We start from the raw sequence: 17,506 nt of genomic DNA on the forward strand, positions 1-17,506 counted from the left end.
TCGCCCCAAGTCTTAGTGTCACACTCCTGATGGAAACACAACTACACTAGAGCTGACATTAACATAAACATTGGTGACAGACTGGTGTGGGGGTAAGTGTCATTGGAAAAGCACCATGAGTAAATGAGAATGAAAGCTCAGGCTGGTGTGGTGAGGGAAAATAGGAAGGAGAAAAAAGGTAGAAAAAAAATACGAAGAGGAGGGAACTACATGCTGGAATAGCCAGCGAGCAGAGCTGTAGACTCCACCCCCCCTGCCTCCCTCTATCTCTCTATTTCTATCTCTCTCTCTGTTCCACACACACAGAATGCTAGCCCACTATGTGACCACAGAGTGAGCTCAGTGAATTGTGGAAAGCATATTGTTTCTCCACATCTCTCCCTCTCTCTTTCACTCTTCCACATGGGATCCTAAAAGACTGGACTATTTTTTCTTTGGACATCCTCCTCCTGCTTTGGGATTTAACTGAGAGTAGAGCAAGCTTTCTTTCTTTTTCTTTCCTGAATTTTTTTTTAATCTTCTGGGGATTACCACAGAAATACCTCCTGTGTGTGTTATAGCGTGAGTGTGTGTGAGTGTGTGTGTCCTGTGCCATGCCCACCCCTGGTCGCTTTGGGACTAACGGCAGTGGATCAGCATGAAGGGGGGTCACCATCAGCGGGGGTGCGGGTGTCAGCACCTGTTCCGAAAAGTACTGGCTAAGTGTGGCTGCTGCTACGCCCGAGTTCGAGGTTGGTACATCTCTGCCTTATGTCCGTCATTTTTACCCAGCTACCTCTCTTCACTTTACTGGTCTCAGATGAGATGGGAGTTTAGTTTGCTTTCTCAGTTATACTGTAGGTCAGATGGTCTGTGCAGTTGTGAAGTCTGTGTTTTTTGCTTCTGTAAACTTACACATGTTTGTCCGAGATGGTTTGAGATCAGATGATGAGAAAGAATCAGCAGTGCTCCATCGATTGTTGGTTGATATTCAATCTGTTTATAGGTCAGATAATGCTAGCAAATGGGCACCATTAAGTATAGCCTATACTCTTCTTCACTGTCCAAATGTGCTGTTCTGAGATCAGATATTGAGACTGAGACACTGCTACAGCTATAGGCTGAGAGAATGGATCCTTTTTATGAGGGTATTATGACTCATACTATGGTACTCTATTGGAATGAATGGCACTAGAGGCATAATCCTGATTTGACATGCAGGAAAATAAAACAAAGGTGTGTGATATATCAGAAATTGTGTAATAGAATATTTTTGTCAACCAAAAATATTGTCATATAATCATAAATACAGTTTATATGCATTTTATACAAATGTTCCGTATAAATAGCTTCTAAAATATATGTAAACTGACCATAAATGTCTACATTTTTGTTTTCTTGAAAAGCTGAGAGTGCTGTTATATGATAGAATATCAGTACTTGTTGTATTTACAACTTGTCCTAGCATCTACTGATTTCAGCCAGTGTATGGCTGTGGATTCACTGCGTTGTTTGAATGGAATGTTGACATATTGGCAATTCATTTGAAACATTTATGGAATCCTTCCTCTAAAACTGTCTGGCTAGCTAGCTAACAAACATACTGTGCAGATAAATTCTTCAAATTCGTTATTTTACACAATATCTTACCACAGAAATGGCAACGGTGGTTGACCAGCTCCCCAAAATGGCTGACCTTTATTCCATCATAAGAAGGTTCACCCAATTCTCGTATTCTAAGTCCTAATTCTATGGGGGCGACCTCTAGGAGGTGTGTGGTACGTCAGTGTCTCTATCTTTCTCTCACTCTTTCATTTTCTTTTTTTTTGTCAGTCTGTCTGTCCTTCTCCCTCTTACCTCCTCATTCCTTTCCACTCTTCTCTCTTGTTCTCTCTCGCGGGAGAGACAGCTGACGATAATTGATGGTGATGTTTTGCTGAGACTCCAACTCCTCCAGAGGAAATTAAATGAAATGTCTTTGGGCCCTGGTTGTGTTCACTGCTCTGGGGTTTGCAGCAGACACATTGCTAGTCTCATGCGGACACGGGAAGCTGTGCAGAATGTGAAAATGTATCACGCTACACATCTAGTTAGAGAGACTATCAGTTATATAAAGTTAGAACAGTGACATAATTATTGTATTCTCAGTAATAAAGAGTTCAAACAAAAACAGTAACTATACAGCGCCTTCGAAACTCTTCAGACCCCTTGACTTTTTCCACATTTACGTTACAGCCTTATTCAAACATCTCATCAATCTACACACAATACCCCAAACAGATTTGTAGAATTTTTTCCTAATTTATTACAAATGAAAAATGTGAAATATCACATTTGCAAAAGTATTCAGACCCTTTACGCAGTACTTTGTTGAAGCACCTCCGGCAGCGATTACAGCCTTGAGTCTTCTTGGGTATGACGCTATAAGCTTAGCACTCCTGTATTTGGGGGGTTTCTCCCATTCTTCTCTGCAGATTCTCTAGTTCTGTCAGGTTAGATGGGTGCGTCACTGCACAGATATTTTCATATCTCTCCAGAGATGATCGATTGGATTCAAGTCCAGGCTCTGGCTGGGCCACTCAAGGACATTCACAGACTTGTCCTGAAGCCACTCCTGCATTGTATTGGCTGTGTGATTAGGGTCATTGTGCTGTTGGAAGGTGAACCTTCACCCTAGTCTGAGGTCCTGAGCGCTCTGGAGCACGTTTTCATCAAGGACCTCGCTGTACTTTTCTCCATTAATCTTTGCCTCGATCCTGACTACTCTCCCAGTCCCTGCCACTGAAAAACCTCCCACAGCATGATGCTGCCATGGTGCCAGGTTTCCTCCAGATGTGACACTTGGCATTCAGAAGTTATGCTTGGCATTCAGGCCAAAGAGTTCAGACCAGACAATATTGTTTCTCATGGTCTGAGAGTCTTTAGGTGTCTTTTGGAAAACAACAAGCTGGCTGTCATGTGCCTTTTACTGAGGAGTGGCTTCTGCCTGTCATAAAGGCCTGATTGGTGGAGTGCTGCAGAGATTGTTGTCCTTCTGGAAGTTTCTCCCATCTCTACAGAGGAACTCTGGAGCTCTGTCAGAGTGACAACCGAGTTCTTGGTCACCTCCCTGACCAAGGCCCTTCTACCCGATTGCTCAGTTTGGCTGGGAGGCCAACTCTAGGAAGAGTTTTGGTGTTTCCAAACTTCTTCCATTTAAGAATGATGGAGGCCACTATGTTCTTGGGGGATCTTCAATTCTGCAGAAATGTTTTGGTACCCTTCCCCAGATCTGTGCCTCGACACAATCGTGTCTCGGCGCTCTACAAACAATTCCTTCGACCTCATGGCTTGGGTTTTGCTCTGACATGCACTGTCAACTGTGAGACCTTATATAGACAGGTGTGTGCCTTTCCAAATGATGTCCAATCAATTGAATTTATCACAGGTGACTCCAATCAAGTTGTAGAAACATCTCAAGGATAATCAACAGAAACAGGATGCACCTGAGATCAATTTTGAGTCTCATAGCAAGGGTCTGAATAATTTCTGTTTATTACATTTAATACATTTGAAAACATTTATAGAAAGCTGTTTTCGCTTTGTCATTTTTGGGTATTGTGTGTAGATTGCTCAAGATTTTGTATTAAAAAAAAATCTATTTTAGAATAAGGCTGTAACGTAATGAAATGTGAAAAAAGTCAAGGAGTCTGAATACTTTCTGAAGGCACTGTATACAGTACTATTGGGTTTAAACTAAGGTTGAAAAATGTACATAGACACTGTGACTCTATGCTCAGTGAAGTAGGCTTGACATAGACACTGTGACTCAGTGATGTAGGGTTTAAATAGACACTGACTCTTTGCTCAGTGATGTAGGGGTGCAATAGACACTATTACTCTTTGCTCAGTAATGTAGGGTTTTCATAGACACTGTGACTCTTTGCTCAGTAATGTAGGGTTTTCATAGACACTGTGACTCTTTGCTCAGTGATGCAGGGTTTACATAGACACTGTGACCCTTTGCTCAGTGATGCAGGGTTTACATAGACACTGTGACCCTTTGCTCAGTGATGCAGGGTTTACATATATCCCAAGAGAGTCAGCGATACGCTCACATCTGGAAATCTGCAGTGTCTCGGAATGTGCTGCTTTCGGATCATTGGATCATGGAAACGCTGGAGTCACTGAGTCACTCTGCCGAACATTCCTTTCCCCCAAAAAGCTAGGCTTAAGCAACTCCCTGACCCCCCCAATACACACACAAACTCTGAACAGCTACCCCCCCCCCCAAAAAAAAAACTGTTTCCGACAACTGAAAGGGGATTTATGGAGCACTGTGGTGAAGAAATGTTATGTTCAATATCGTCTGTTCACAGAAGCACAGAGCTGATGACTGCTGGATAGAAAAGTGCTGCTGTACTCTGTGGGGCTACAGGTGCTGTATGGTAACTGTCCAGCTCTGTGGCATATATGGGGCGTAGCCTAGTGGTTAGAGCGTTGGATTAGTAACCGGAAGGTTGCAAGTTCAAACCCAGAGCTGACAAAGCACAAATCTGTTGTTCTGCCCCTGAACAGGCAGTTAACCCACTAGGCTGCCATTGAAAAATAAGAATTTGGCCTAACTGACTTGCCTAGTTAAATAAAGGTAAAATAAATATGTCAGAGAGTTGGTTGATAGGTGCAGATAAGATAATTGATTGCTGACCACTGTGGTCTATTAGTATGCTGTAGACATTACTACTGTATATGTAGACCATTGTCTAAACGTTGTGGTATTTGACAATTGTGATACTCTCCCCTCTTTTGTTCACCCCCTTTTTCTCCCCGATTTCGTGGTATCCAATTGTTGGTAGTTACTGTCCTGTCTCATCGCTACAACCCCTGTACGGGCTCGGGAGAGACGAAGGTCGAGAGCCATGCGTCCTCTGAAACATAACCCAACCAAGCCGCATTGCTTCTTAACACAGAGGTCATCCAACCCGGAAGCCAGCCGCATCAATGTGTCAGAGGAAACACCGTACACCTAGCAACCTAAAAATGGTCAAATACTCCAGCCACCCTAGCAATAGACTGTTCTCTGCTTCCGCACAACAAGCGTTACCGGAGCGCCAAGGCTTGGTCCAAGAGGCTTCTAAACAGCTTCTACCCCAGCTTCTTCCTTCACTGTAAGATCTACACCTGTTGTATTCGGCGCATATGACTAATACAAGACTAATACAATTTGATTAGAGTAGATTTTGATAATGAGAGGGAGAGCGAGAGAGCGAGAGAGAGAGATAGGGAGTTGAGGGGACAAACACGCACCGGGGGGTTGTGAAGGGAATCAAGGTCTAGAAACAACAGAAACACACAGAGAAAGAGAAAAGTAGGAGGTGGAAAGAAAGGAAAAATAGAAGGCCTAACTGGCTCTAACCACTTTTCTCCCCTCATGTGTCCTAAGAGTGGAGGATAGAAAGCCAGATGAGAGAGTGGAAAGACAGAGAGGAAAGACAGAGAGAAATGACAGGCACTGTACCTGGCCCACCACAGGAGTCGCTAGTGACAAGGATATCCCTACCGGCCAAACCCCTCCCGGTCACGGCCGGATGCAACAGAGCCTGGGCTCAAACCCAGAGTTTCTGGTGGCCTTAGACCACTGCACCACCCGGGAGGACTGTACTCTCTCCTCTTTTTGACTAGAGGTCCTCTCAATTCCTCAAAGCTCTGTCTTTGGCACAATTTAGCAGTGCTGTGAGCCTGCCCTGGCACAGAAGCTGTACAGGAGAGCTCTCCTCTCCATGAGTTAGGGATGTCAGAGAGCTCCCTCCCTGCCAAAATATTTGTACTCTTGTAATCACGACTGTGTGTATGTGTGTGTGGGTTTGTTTAAGTGTGTGTACATGTTGAAGTGTGTTTGTACAGTGTAGAGATAATCTCCTCTCTCTTTCTGCCGACCCTGTTTTGATTCATTTCCTAATTTACCAAAGGCTAAATATAAAGATACTGAGGCTTGAGGCCTGTTTGAATGACAGATCTGCTGCCTGGCTGACTGAGGATTACATCCTCTATCCATCCTGCACACATCCTCAAATGCGAGCCAACACACACACAAACACACATACGAACATTCACGCAGATTGTCAACCGAATAACCTATTTGTTGAGCATGTTAACCTTTTAGCATGTCAGCGTAGATAAGACCTACGTACCTTATCAACAGCCAAACAGCCAAACTATATAGTGCACTATATTTGACCAGGGCCCATAGGAATAGGGTTGCTTTTGGGACATGGACCTAGTTTTATTCATCAAAGTGCAGTGATGTACCATAGCAACAATGCTCTGCGCCGTAGTGCAGTAGAGCTGATATACCAGGAGAAGATGGAGACTCCAGAATATCATGCTGTTATAATCTGACTTCTGACTGGGACCATCCACATCAACAAGATAATACTGATCAACCAGAGAGCTTAATGCCCACTGGTTGTGTGTCTGTGTGTGTGTGTGTGTGTGTGTGTGTGTGTGTGTGTGTGTGTGTGTGTGTGTGTGTGTGTGTGTGTGTGTGTGTGTGTGTGTGTGTGTGCGTGTGTGTGTGTGTGTGTGTGTGTGTGTGTGTGTGTGTGTGTGTGTGTGTGTGTGTGTGTGTGTGTGTGTGTGTGTGTGTGTGTGTCTGTGTGTGTGTGTGTGTGTCTGTGTGTGTCACATCTCCCAGTGTGGTTGTAAGTATATGTCCAAGTGTCTGTCTGCCTTTCCTCTTTTTCTGTGACAGTGTTTGGTTTGCACAGAGTGGTGTGTGCGCGCAGGGGAGTCAGTACTGTGCCGGGACAGATTACCACTCTCTCCCTCTGTCTGTCCCTGTTTCTCTCTCCCCCCTCTTAAATCCTTTGTTGTTCCAGTTGCTCAGGCAGTGATTAAAGTGCAGTTCTATCCATGCTGCAGAGACAAAGTAGATGTGTGAAATGGGTAAACTAAGAAAGCATTATGTTAGGATGGCACTCTTACTATGCTGCCTTTCTCTCACTCATTATACCTTGTTGTCTTTCAAAGCAAGTGACAGCATATCTCTTACACCCAGTGTCTCTTTGGTCCTGGCCACTGCACCATATACACGCACACACGCACGCACGCACGCACGCACGCACGCACGCACGCACGCACGCACACACACACACACACACACACACACACACACACACACACACACACACACACACACACACACACGTGCACATGCACACAGCATAGACTAAGCCATGATGATGATCTCAGTGTATTTTCAACCATAATTCCTCTTGGAAGATCTATCTTTCTCTACAGTAATTGTCATGTAGCCTGTCAGACAGTGACAAAGTGTTCCTGTTAATGTGACAGTGATAATTGGTGTTTTAAAAGAAACTGAGTGAGGTCACCATCACCATGGTGGTTTGATGCTCTGTTATACTGAGAGAGAGAAAGAGATCATTACAACACTGTATATAGACATAATATGACATTTGAAATGTATTATTTTGGAACTTTTGTGAGTGTAATGTTTACTGTTGTTACTTTTGTGTTGTTTATTTCACTTGCTTCGGTAATGTAAAAATGTTCCCATGCCAATAAAGCCCATTAAATTGAAATTGAATTGAATCCCCTGTCTCGCTGTCCACTGTTAAGTCTCTGATTTAGAATGTATGTGTATGTGTGTGTGCTCTTTATTGTCACTGCCGGGTGTAAGTGTCTGACTGTCTCCTCATGGAGCTTTCTGTCCCCCTTTCCACTCTCTCTCCTCTGTCTTTCGACTCTCTCTGCTCTGTCTTCCCCCTCTCTCTCCTCTGTCTTTCCTCTCTCTCTCCTCTGTCTTTCCTCTCTCTCTCTGCTCTGTCTTTCCTCTCTCTCCTCTGTCTTTCCTCTCTCTCTCCTCTGTCTTTCCTCTCTCCCTCCTCTGTCTTTCCTCTCTTTCTCCTCTGTCTTTCCTCTCTCTCTCTCTCTCTCTCTCTCTCTCCCTCTGTCTTTCCACTCTCTTTCCCCTGTCTTTCCTCTCTCTCTCCTCTTTCTTTCCTCTCTCTCTCCTTTGTATTTCCTCTCTCTCTCCTCTGTCTTTCCTCTCTCTCTCATCTGTCTTTCCTCTCTCTCTCTCCTCTGTCTCTCCTCTCTCTAACCTCTGTATTTTCTCTCTCTCTCCTCTGTCTTTCCTCTCTCTCTCCACCTGTCTTTCCTATCTCTCTCCTCTGTCTTTCCTCTCTCTCCTCTGTCTTTCCTCTCTCTCTCTCCTCTGTCTTTCCTCTCTCTATCTCTCCTCTCTCTTTCCTCTCTTTCTCCTCTGTCTTTCCTCTCTCTCTCCTCTGTCTTTCCCCTCTCTCTCCTCTGTCTTTCCTCTCTCTCTCCTCTGTCGTTCCTCTCTCTCTCTCCTCTGTCTTTCCTCTCTTTATCTCTCCTCTCTCTTTCCTCTCTCTCTCCTCTGTCTTTCCTCTCTCTCTCTCTCCTCTGTCTTTCCCCTCTCTCTCTCCTCTGTCTTTCCTCTCTCTCTCTCCTCTCTTTCCTCTCTCTCTCCTCTCTTTCCACTCTCTCTCATCCGTCTTTCCTCTCTCTCTCCTCTGTCTTCCCACCCACCCTCTCTCTCTCTCTCTCTCTCTCTCTCTCTCTCTCTCTCTCTCTCTCTCTCTCTCTCTCTGTCTTTCATCTCTCTCTCCTCTGTCTTTCCTCTCTCTCTCCTCTCTTTCCACTTTCTCTCTATCTCCTCCATCTTTCCTCTCTCTCTCCTCCTCTGTCATTCCTCTCTCTCTCTCTCTGTCTTTCCTCGCTCTCTCCTCTGTCTTTACTCTCTCGCTCTCCTCTATCTTTCCTCTCTCTCTTTCAAATCAAATCAAATCAAATCAAATTTTATTTGTCACATACACATGGTTAGCAGATGTTAATGCGAGTGTAGCAAAATGCTTGTGCTTCTAGCTACGACAATGCAGTAATAACCAACAAGTAATCTAACTAATCCACAAGTAATCGAACTAACAATTCCAAAACTACTGTCTTATACACACAAGTGTAAGGGGATAAAGAATATGTACATAAAGATATATGAATGAGTGATGGTACAGAGCAGCATAGGCAAGATACAGTAGATGGTCTCGAGTACAGTATATACACATGAGATGAGTATGCAAACAGAGTGGCATAGTTAAAGTGGCTAATGATACATGTATTACATAAAGATGCGGTAGATGATATAGAGTACAGTATATACGTATACATATGAGATGAATAATGTAGGGTATGTAAACATTATATTAGGTAGCATTGTTTAAAGTGGCTAGTGATATATTTTACATCATTTCCAATCAATTCCCATTATTAAAGTGGCTGGAGTTGAGTCAGTGTGTTGGCAGCAGCCACTCAATGTTAGTGGTGGCTGTTTAACAGTCTGATGGCCTTGAGATAGAAGCTGTTTTTCAGTCTCTCGGTCCCAGCTTTGATGCACCTGTACTGACCTCGCCTTGTCAATGATAGCGGGGTGAACAGGCAGTGGCTCGGGTGGTTGTTGTCCTTGATGATCTTTATGGCCTTCCTGTAACATCGGGTGGTGTAGGTGTCCTGGAGGGCAGGTAGTTTGCCCCCGATGATGCGTTGTGCAGACCTCACTACCCTCTGGAGAGCCTTACGGTTGTGGGCGGAGCAGTTGCCGTACCAGGCGGTGATACAGCCCGCCAGGATGCTCTCGATTGTGCATCTGTAGAAGTTTGTGAGTACTTTTGGTGACAAGCCAAATTTCTTCAGCCTCCTGAGGTTCTTCTTCATGATGCTGTCTGTGTGGGTGGACCAATTCAGTTTGTCTGTGATGTGTATGCCGAGGAATTTAAAACTTACTACCCTCTCCACTACTGTTCCATCGATGTGGATAGGGGGGTGTTCCCTCTGCTGTTTCCTGAAGTCCACAATCATCTCCTTAGTTTTGTTGATGTTGAGTGTGAGGTTATTTTCCTGACACCACACTCCAAGGGCCCTCACCTCCTCCCTGTAGGCCGTCTCGTCGTTGTTGGTAATCAAGCCTACCACTGTTGTGTCGTCCACAAACTTGATGATTGAGTTGGAGGCGTGTGTGGCCACGCAGTCGTGGGTGAACAGGGAGTACAGGAGAGGGCTCAGAACGCACCCTTGTGGGGCCCCAGTGTTGAGGATCAGCGGGGTGGAGATGTTGTTGCCTACCCTCACCACCTGGGGGCGGCCCGTCAGGAAGTCCAGTACCCAGTTGCACAGGGCAGGGTCGAGACCCAGGGTCTCGAGCTTGATGACGAGCTTGGAGGGTACTATGGTGTTAAATGCAGAGCTGTAGTCGATGAACAGAATTCTCACATAGGTATTCCTCTTGTCCAGATGGGTTAGGGCAGTGTGCAGTGTGGTTGAGATTGCATCGTCTGTGGATCTATTTGGGCGGTAAGCAGATTGGATTGGGTCAAGGGTGTCAGGTAGGGTGGAGGTGATATGGTCCTTGACTAGTCTCTCAAAGCAGGGTCCTGTGTGGCTCAGTCGGTAGAGCATGGTGCTTGCAACGCCAAGCGTCGTGGGTTCGTTTCCCACTGGGGCCACCCATATGCAAAAATAGTGGCCCCAGCCGACTTGTAAGTCGCTTTGGACAAAAGCGTCTGCTAAATGGGATATATAAAGCACTTCATGATGACGGAAGTGAGTGCTACAGGGCGGTAGTCGTTTAGCTCAGTTACCTTAGTTTAGCTCAGTTACCTTTCCTTTGTCTTTCCTCTCTCTCTCCTCTGTCTTATCACTCTCTCATCTGGCTTTCCATCCTCCACTCTTAGGATACATGAGGGGAGAAAAGTGGTTAGAGCCAGTTTGGCCTTCTACTTTTCCTTTCTTTCCACCTCCTACTTTTCTCTTTCTCTGTGTGTTTCTGTTGTTTCTAGACCTTGATTCCCTTCACAACCCCCGGTGCGTGTTTGTCCCCTCAACTCCCTATCCCTCTCTCTCTCTCCCTCTCATTATCAAAATCAAATCTAATCAAATTGTATTAGTCACATGCACTGAATACAACAGGAATACAACAGGTGTGAAGGAAGAATCTTACAGTGAAGGAAGAATCTGGGATAGAAGCTGTTTAGAAGCCTCTTGGACCTAGTCTTGGCGCTCCAGTAACGCTTGTCGTGCGGTAACAGAGAACAGTCTATGGCTAGGGTGGCTGGAGTATTTGAACATTTTTAGGGCCTTCCTCTAACACTGCCTGGTATAGAGGTCCTGGATGATGGGAAGCTTGGCCCCAGTGATGTATTGGGCCGTACGCACTACCCTCTCTAGTGCCTTGCGGTCGGAGGCCGAGCAGTTGCCATACCAGGCAGTGATGCAACCAGTCAGGATGCTCTCGATGGTGCAGCTGTAGAACCTTTTGAGGATCTGAGGACCCATGCCAAATCTTTTTAGTTTCCTGAAGGGGAATTGGTTTCGTCATGCCCTCTTCATGACTGTCTTGGTGTGTTGGACCATGTTAGTTTGTTGGTAATGTGGACACCAAGGAACATGAAGCTCTCAAGCTGCTCCGCTACAGCGCCGTCGATGAGAATGGGGGCGTGCCCGGTCCTCTTTTTCCTGTAATACACAATCATCTCCTTAGTCTTGCTCACGTTGAGGGAGAGGTTGTTGTCCTGGCAGCACACGGCCAGGTCTCTGACCTCCCTATAGGCTGTCTCGTCTTTGTCGGTGATCAGGCCTACCACTGTTGTGTCATCGGTAAACTTAATGATGGTGTTGGAGTCTTTCCTGGTTGTGCAGTCATGAGTGAACAGGGAGTACAGGAGGGGACTGAGCACGCACCCCTGAGGGGCCCCTGTGTTGAGGATGTGTTCTTACCTACCCTTAACACCTGGGGGCGGCCCGTCAAGAAGTCCAGGATCCAGTTGCAGAGGGAGGTGTTTAGTCCCAGGGTCCTTAGCTTATTGATTGGAGTATGGTTTTCTGACCAGCCTTTCAAAGCACTTCATGGCTACAGACATGAGTGCTACGGGTCAGTAGTCATTTAGGCAGGTTACCTTAGTGTTCTTGGGCACAGGGACTATGGTGGTCTGCTTAAAACATGTTGGTATTACAGACTCGGACAGGGAGAGGTTGAAAATGTCAGTGAAGTCACTTGCCAGAGCCGGTGTAGTATGATTCGATCTTAGTCCTGTTTTGACACTTTGCCTGTTTGATGGTTCGTCGGAGGGCATAGCAGGATTTCTTATAAGCTTCCGTGTCCCGCTCCTTGAAAGCGACAGCTCTAGCCTTTAGCTCAATGCGGATGTTGCCTGTAATCCATGACTTCTGGTTGGGGTATGTACATACGGTCACTGTGGGAATTTCAACATTGATGCACTTATTGATGAAACCATTGCCTGATGTGGTGTACTCCTCAATGCCATCGGAGGAATCCCAGATCATATTCCAGTCTATGCTAGCAAAACAGTCCTGTAGCTTAGCATCTGCTTCATCTGACCACTTTTGTATTGATCAAGTTTAATTTTTGTTTGTATGCAGGAATCAGGAGGATAGAATTATGGTCAGAGTTGCCAAAAGGAAGGCGAGGGAGAGCTTTGTACGCATCTCTGTGTGTGGAGTAAAGGTGGTCTAGAGTTTTTTTCCCTCTGGTTGCACGTTTAACATGCTGATAGAAATTGGGTAAGATGGATTTAAGTTTCCCTGCATTAAAGTCTCCGGCTACTAGGAGCGCCGCCTCTGGGTAAACGTTTTCCTGTTTGCTTATGGCGAAATACAGCTCATTCAGTGCGGCCTTAGTGCCAGCATCAGTCTGTGGTGGTATGTAGACAGTTATGAAAAATACAGATGAAAATTCTCTAGGTAGATAGTGCGGTCTACAGCTTATCATGAGATACTCTACCTGAGGTGAGCAAAACCTCAAGACTTCCTTAGATATCATGCACCAGCTGTTATTTACAAATATACATAATGCGCCGCCCCTTGTCTTACCAGATGCTGCTGTTCTGTCCTGCCGATGCAGCGTACAACCAGCCAGCTGTATGTTGATAATGTTGTCGTTCAGCCACGGCTCCGTGAAGCATAAGATATTACTGTTTTGAATGTCCCGTTGGTAGTTTAATCTTCCGCATAGGTCATTGATTTTATTTTCATAAAGATTGCACGTTTGCTAGCAGAATGGAAGGAAGTGGGATTCATTGGATCGCTTACAAATTCTCAGAAGGTAGCCTGCCCTCTGGCTCCTTTTTCTCCGCCTTCTATTCACGCAAATGAAGGGATCTGGGCCTGTTCCCGGGGGCTCGTCGGACTCATTAAAGAAAAAAATGATTCTGCTAGTCCGTGGTGAATAATTGCAGTTCGAATGCCCAGAAGTTATTTTCGGACATAAGAGACAGTAGAAGCAATATTATGTACAAAATAAGTAAAAAAATAAGTTACAAACAACGCAAAGAAACAAACAAAAAACACAATTGGTTAGGAATACCTATAACGTCAGCCTTGTTCTCTGGCGCCATCTTATCTTATCTCTCTACCCTCTACCTCCCCTCTCTCTTCTCACTCTGTGTTAAACATTACCTCTCCCCAACACCCCAGTGACCCAACCTGTTCTGTTCCTCCTCCGTCTCCCTTGTTTATTAACCTGAGACAGAGAGTCAAAACAGAACCATATTCGCTCTTCCTTACATCTCAATCCCTCACTTTCTCTCTCTGTCTCTCACTTTCTCTCTGTCTCTCTTACTCTCATCCTCTCTCTCTTTATCTCCCCTCTTCTCCCAGTTTATCTAAGAAGATGTAATGTGACTTTCTATATCTTGATGTGAACATTTTTCAGCAGCTGTTGTCTATCAGTGATGTCAGGGTCAGAGACACCATCATTTTTGGGGGATAAATAGGCAGGAATGCCTGGTGATGTTAGTGCATTCCCAGCTAGTGCATCTGGTCCTTGGAAGTTGTGGGAATGTACATTTTAGGTTTCCCATAGGTTCTGGGAACAAAGCCATACATTTCCTGACCATTAAAACTGTATGTTCTTTTTACTTTCTGAGAATGGAAGGGACAATTTTGCCTCTTCTGGTAATGTACATCTTTAGGTTGCAAGGGAGGTTCTGAGAATGTTTTACTATGGTTCTCTATGGTTCCCTGAACGGTTTTATTACTGTTCTGAGAATGGAGATAAGTTATTTGAACATGATTAAAAAACATTCTGAGAACATTTTATAAATCTAGTGAACGTTTTGAACAAGATTGTAATGTTTTTTTTTTTAACTTTCACTGAATGTTTCAAGACTTTCAATTACACTGCTAACTTAGTTTGGGTTAACTGTTTTGAACACCAAGGACAGATAGGACACATGGAAATTAATTTGCTTTGTCATTAATCATGCAAACACATTAATTTTTTATTATGGCATGGTCGTCAGTGAGATTCAAACCTATGATCTTCTGTTCTCTATATTCTGTTCTGCGCTACCAGGATGTAGGTACTGTGCCATGTTTTTTTTTAAACTCATACAAAGCTGTTCATTTTAGTCTATTCAAACGGACCCAATTTTAAAGAAAACAAGCACTCAAGATCTTGAACGTTACTAATGTTTTCTTGTGTGCTTTTATGGAATGTTGTCTTAATGTTCTGAGAACATCACTTTAAATAGAACAATGAGAAAACCTGCAGAAAATGTTATGCAGAAGTACTGAAATTCCCACAGAAGAACATTGTTTCTTAACATTCTCTGGACTGTTTGACAACATTCCCAATGTCAAACCAGTTGGAGAACATTCCTAGAACATGACCAAAAATATAATTAAATGTAACCATGTTTGAACTTTTAGGAAATGTTCTGTTAAAGTAATGAAATGCCAAGAAAATAGCCTTGTTTTGTCATGTTCCTTAAATGTGCTGAGAATGTTCCAAAGCCAAGCAACATCCTGCAACATTCCCAGAAAGTTGTGGGAAGGTTGTATGCAAAATAACCATAGGACAATCAAGCTCTCACCAATCTCTAAGAAACACAGTTTTCAGAACGTTATGTGCTAGCTGTATTCTCTCTTTGTCATCAGCTTAAGGCAGAATCAAGACCCCTCCTTTCATGATGGAAAAATCTGTATTAATAGTTTTAATAGCTCGCAAATTGAAAGCAATTCATGCAAATTCAACTGAATTCGGAGGCTGGTGATATTTTTATACTGTACTTATCAAGGCCACTGTCTTTTCCTCGAACTTGCTCACTAAATTTGTCACTCACACACAAACTTTTATTTTCTTTCTCTCCTCTCTTCCTCATCCTCTCTTCCCACTTTTCATTAGGCTCAAAATTCAGTGAACTGTATACAAACACAAAAGTGAGAAAGACTGAATATGTTATGAAAATGTTTGGGAAAATGTAATCGGAAACACACTCAAATCAAATCAAATGTATTTATATAGCCCTTCGTACATCAGCTGGTATCTCAAAGTGCTGTACAGAAACCCAGCCTAAAACACTAAACAGCAAGCAATGCAGGTGTAGAAGCACGTTGGCTTCTACACCTTCTACACCTAGAAGCCACGGTGGCTTCTAAACTCCCTAGAAAGGACAAAACCTAGGAAGAAACCTAGAGAGGAACCAGGCTATGTGGGGTGGCCAGTCCTCTTCTGGCTGTGCCAGGTGGAGATTATAACATAACATGGCCAAGATGTTCAAATGTTCACAAATGACCAGCATGGTCAAATAATAATAATCACAGTAGTTGTTGAGGGTGCAGCAAGTCAGCACCTCAGGAGTAAATGTCAGTTGGCTTTTCATAGCTGATCATTAAGACTATCTCTACCACTCCTGCTATCTCTAGAGAGTTGAAAACAGCAGGTCTGGGACAGGTAGCATGTCCGGTGAACAGGTCAGGGTTCCATAGCCGCAGGCAGAACAGTTGAAACTGGAGCAGCAGCACGGCCAGGCGGACCGGGGACAGCAAGGAGTCATCATGCCAGGTAGTCGTGAGGCATGGTCCGAGGGCTCAGGTCCTCCGAGAGAGAGAAAGAGAGAATTAGAGAGAGCATACTTAAATTCACACAGGACACCGGATAAAACAGGAGAAGTACTCCAGATATAACAAACTGACCCTAGCCCCCTGACACAAACTACTGCAGCATAAATACTGGAGGCTGAGACAGGAGGGGTCAGGAGACACTGTGGCCCCATCCGATGATACCCCCGGACAGGGCCAAACAGGAAGGATATAACCCCACCCACTTTGCCAAAGCACAGCCTCCACACCACTAGAGGGATATCTTCAACCACCAACTTACCATCCTGAGACAAGGCCGAGTATAGCCCACAAAGATCTCCGCCACGGCACAACCCAAGGGGGGACGCCAACCCAGACAGGAACATCACATCAGTGACTCAACCCACTCAGAGCTCTCAAAAAGAATTTAGCATCTCTGACTCCTAAACTACTGCAGCACATAAACTCTGACTAATTACCCAGTCTGTGTGTGTGTGTGTGTGTGTGTGTGTGTGTGTGTGTGTGTGTGTGTGTGTGTGTGTGTGTATATGAGGTCATCACTGCCGGTAAGTGTAAAAATAAACCTGATACAAAGTAACTAAAAAGGAAATGCTGGTGGTGAAGTGTGGCTTTCAGACTTTCCTAATGCACACAGATTTTCCTAATTCAGACTTTCCTAATGCACACAGACTTTCCTAATGCATACAGATTTTCCTAATTCAGACTTTCCTAATGCACACAGATTTTCCTAATTCAGACTTTCCTAATGCACACTAACTGTTAATGATAAGGGCATGGAGTATTTCCTTTTCTTGAACAAGTGGTCCTGACCAGGCAAAACTCCTGGCCCTACAGTGTATCTATGATTGCTGACATTTAGAGAACCCACTGGGCACAGCCGTCATTTCATCGTCTAGTTTTGATTTACATTTGGTTGAGTTGTCAACTAACATGAATTCATGGTGAAATCAACAAAAAGGTTAGGCTAAAATTTGGGTGAAAAAATATTAAATTCCCTTAAACTGATTACTCTTTTCAAATCCAATCAGTTTTCCATGATGATTCAACGTCATCACATAGAATTTTGAGATTGAAATGACATGGAAACAATGTGGATTGAACCAGGTCACAAAAACAAACAGTCCTGTTTTATTTGGGTGTACCAGATTAAGGATCATTATCAGATTAAATTACACAGGCTCATGTGAAACCAGAATGATTATGTTCGGTGTATAAAACACAGTATAATCCCTCGCTTTCTAGGGATGTACAGTGACAGTTTCTGTACCCTTTTTGGCCTATGAGCAGAGTTAATACTAATCGGATGGGAGAGGATAGGAAAGGGTTAAATTATTCTATAACAGATTCATAGTTTGCTGATGAGAGCAGTGTGCACTGAGGGGTATTTGCCTTGGCAGCTTTCCGACAGGAAGTTCAGAGCAGCTAGCCATAGGAGCCATCATAGCCCAACAGTCCACAGTTTACTGCAGTGGGGATGACCTCATCTAAAGGCACAGTTTTTTTTAAATAGACACAAATTAATCAAATTTAATCGAAATTCATAACAGGCCAAACAGGAAGGATATAACCCCACCCATTTTGCCATTACACTATTTTGTATTACACTATTTTC

The 17,506-nt window shown here is 44.2% G+C and overlaps 1 protein-coding gene across 1 annotated transcript in view; it reads left to right on the forward strand.

Annotated features, from left to right (window-relative positions):
* Nucleotides 1-304: 304 nt before the first annotated feature.
* Nucleotides 305-17,506, forward strand: part of LOC135541937 (rho guanine nucleotide exchange factor 25-like) — a 44,851-nt gene continuing 27,649 nt past the window's right edge. The window contains exon 1 of the mRNA XM_064968445.1: nt 305-731. Coding sequence (XP_064824517.1) covers nt 638-731 — 94 coding nt within the window. The 5' untranslated portion in view covers nt 305-637. The remainder of the gene's footprint in view (nt 732-17,506) is intronic.

This window comes from Oncorhynchus masou, chromosome 6 (genome assembly GCF_036934945.1).
Source record: "Oncorhynchus masou masou isolate Uvic2021 chromosome 6, UVic_Omas_1.1, whole genome shotgun sequence".
NCBI lineage: Eukaryota > Metazoa > Chordata > Actinopteri > Salmoniformes > Salmonidae > Oncorhynchus > Oncorhynchus masou.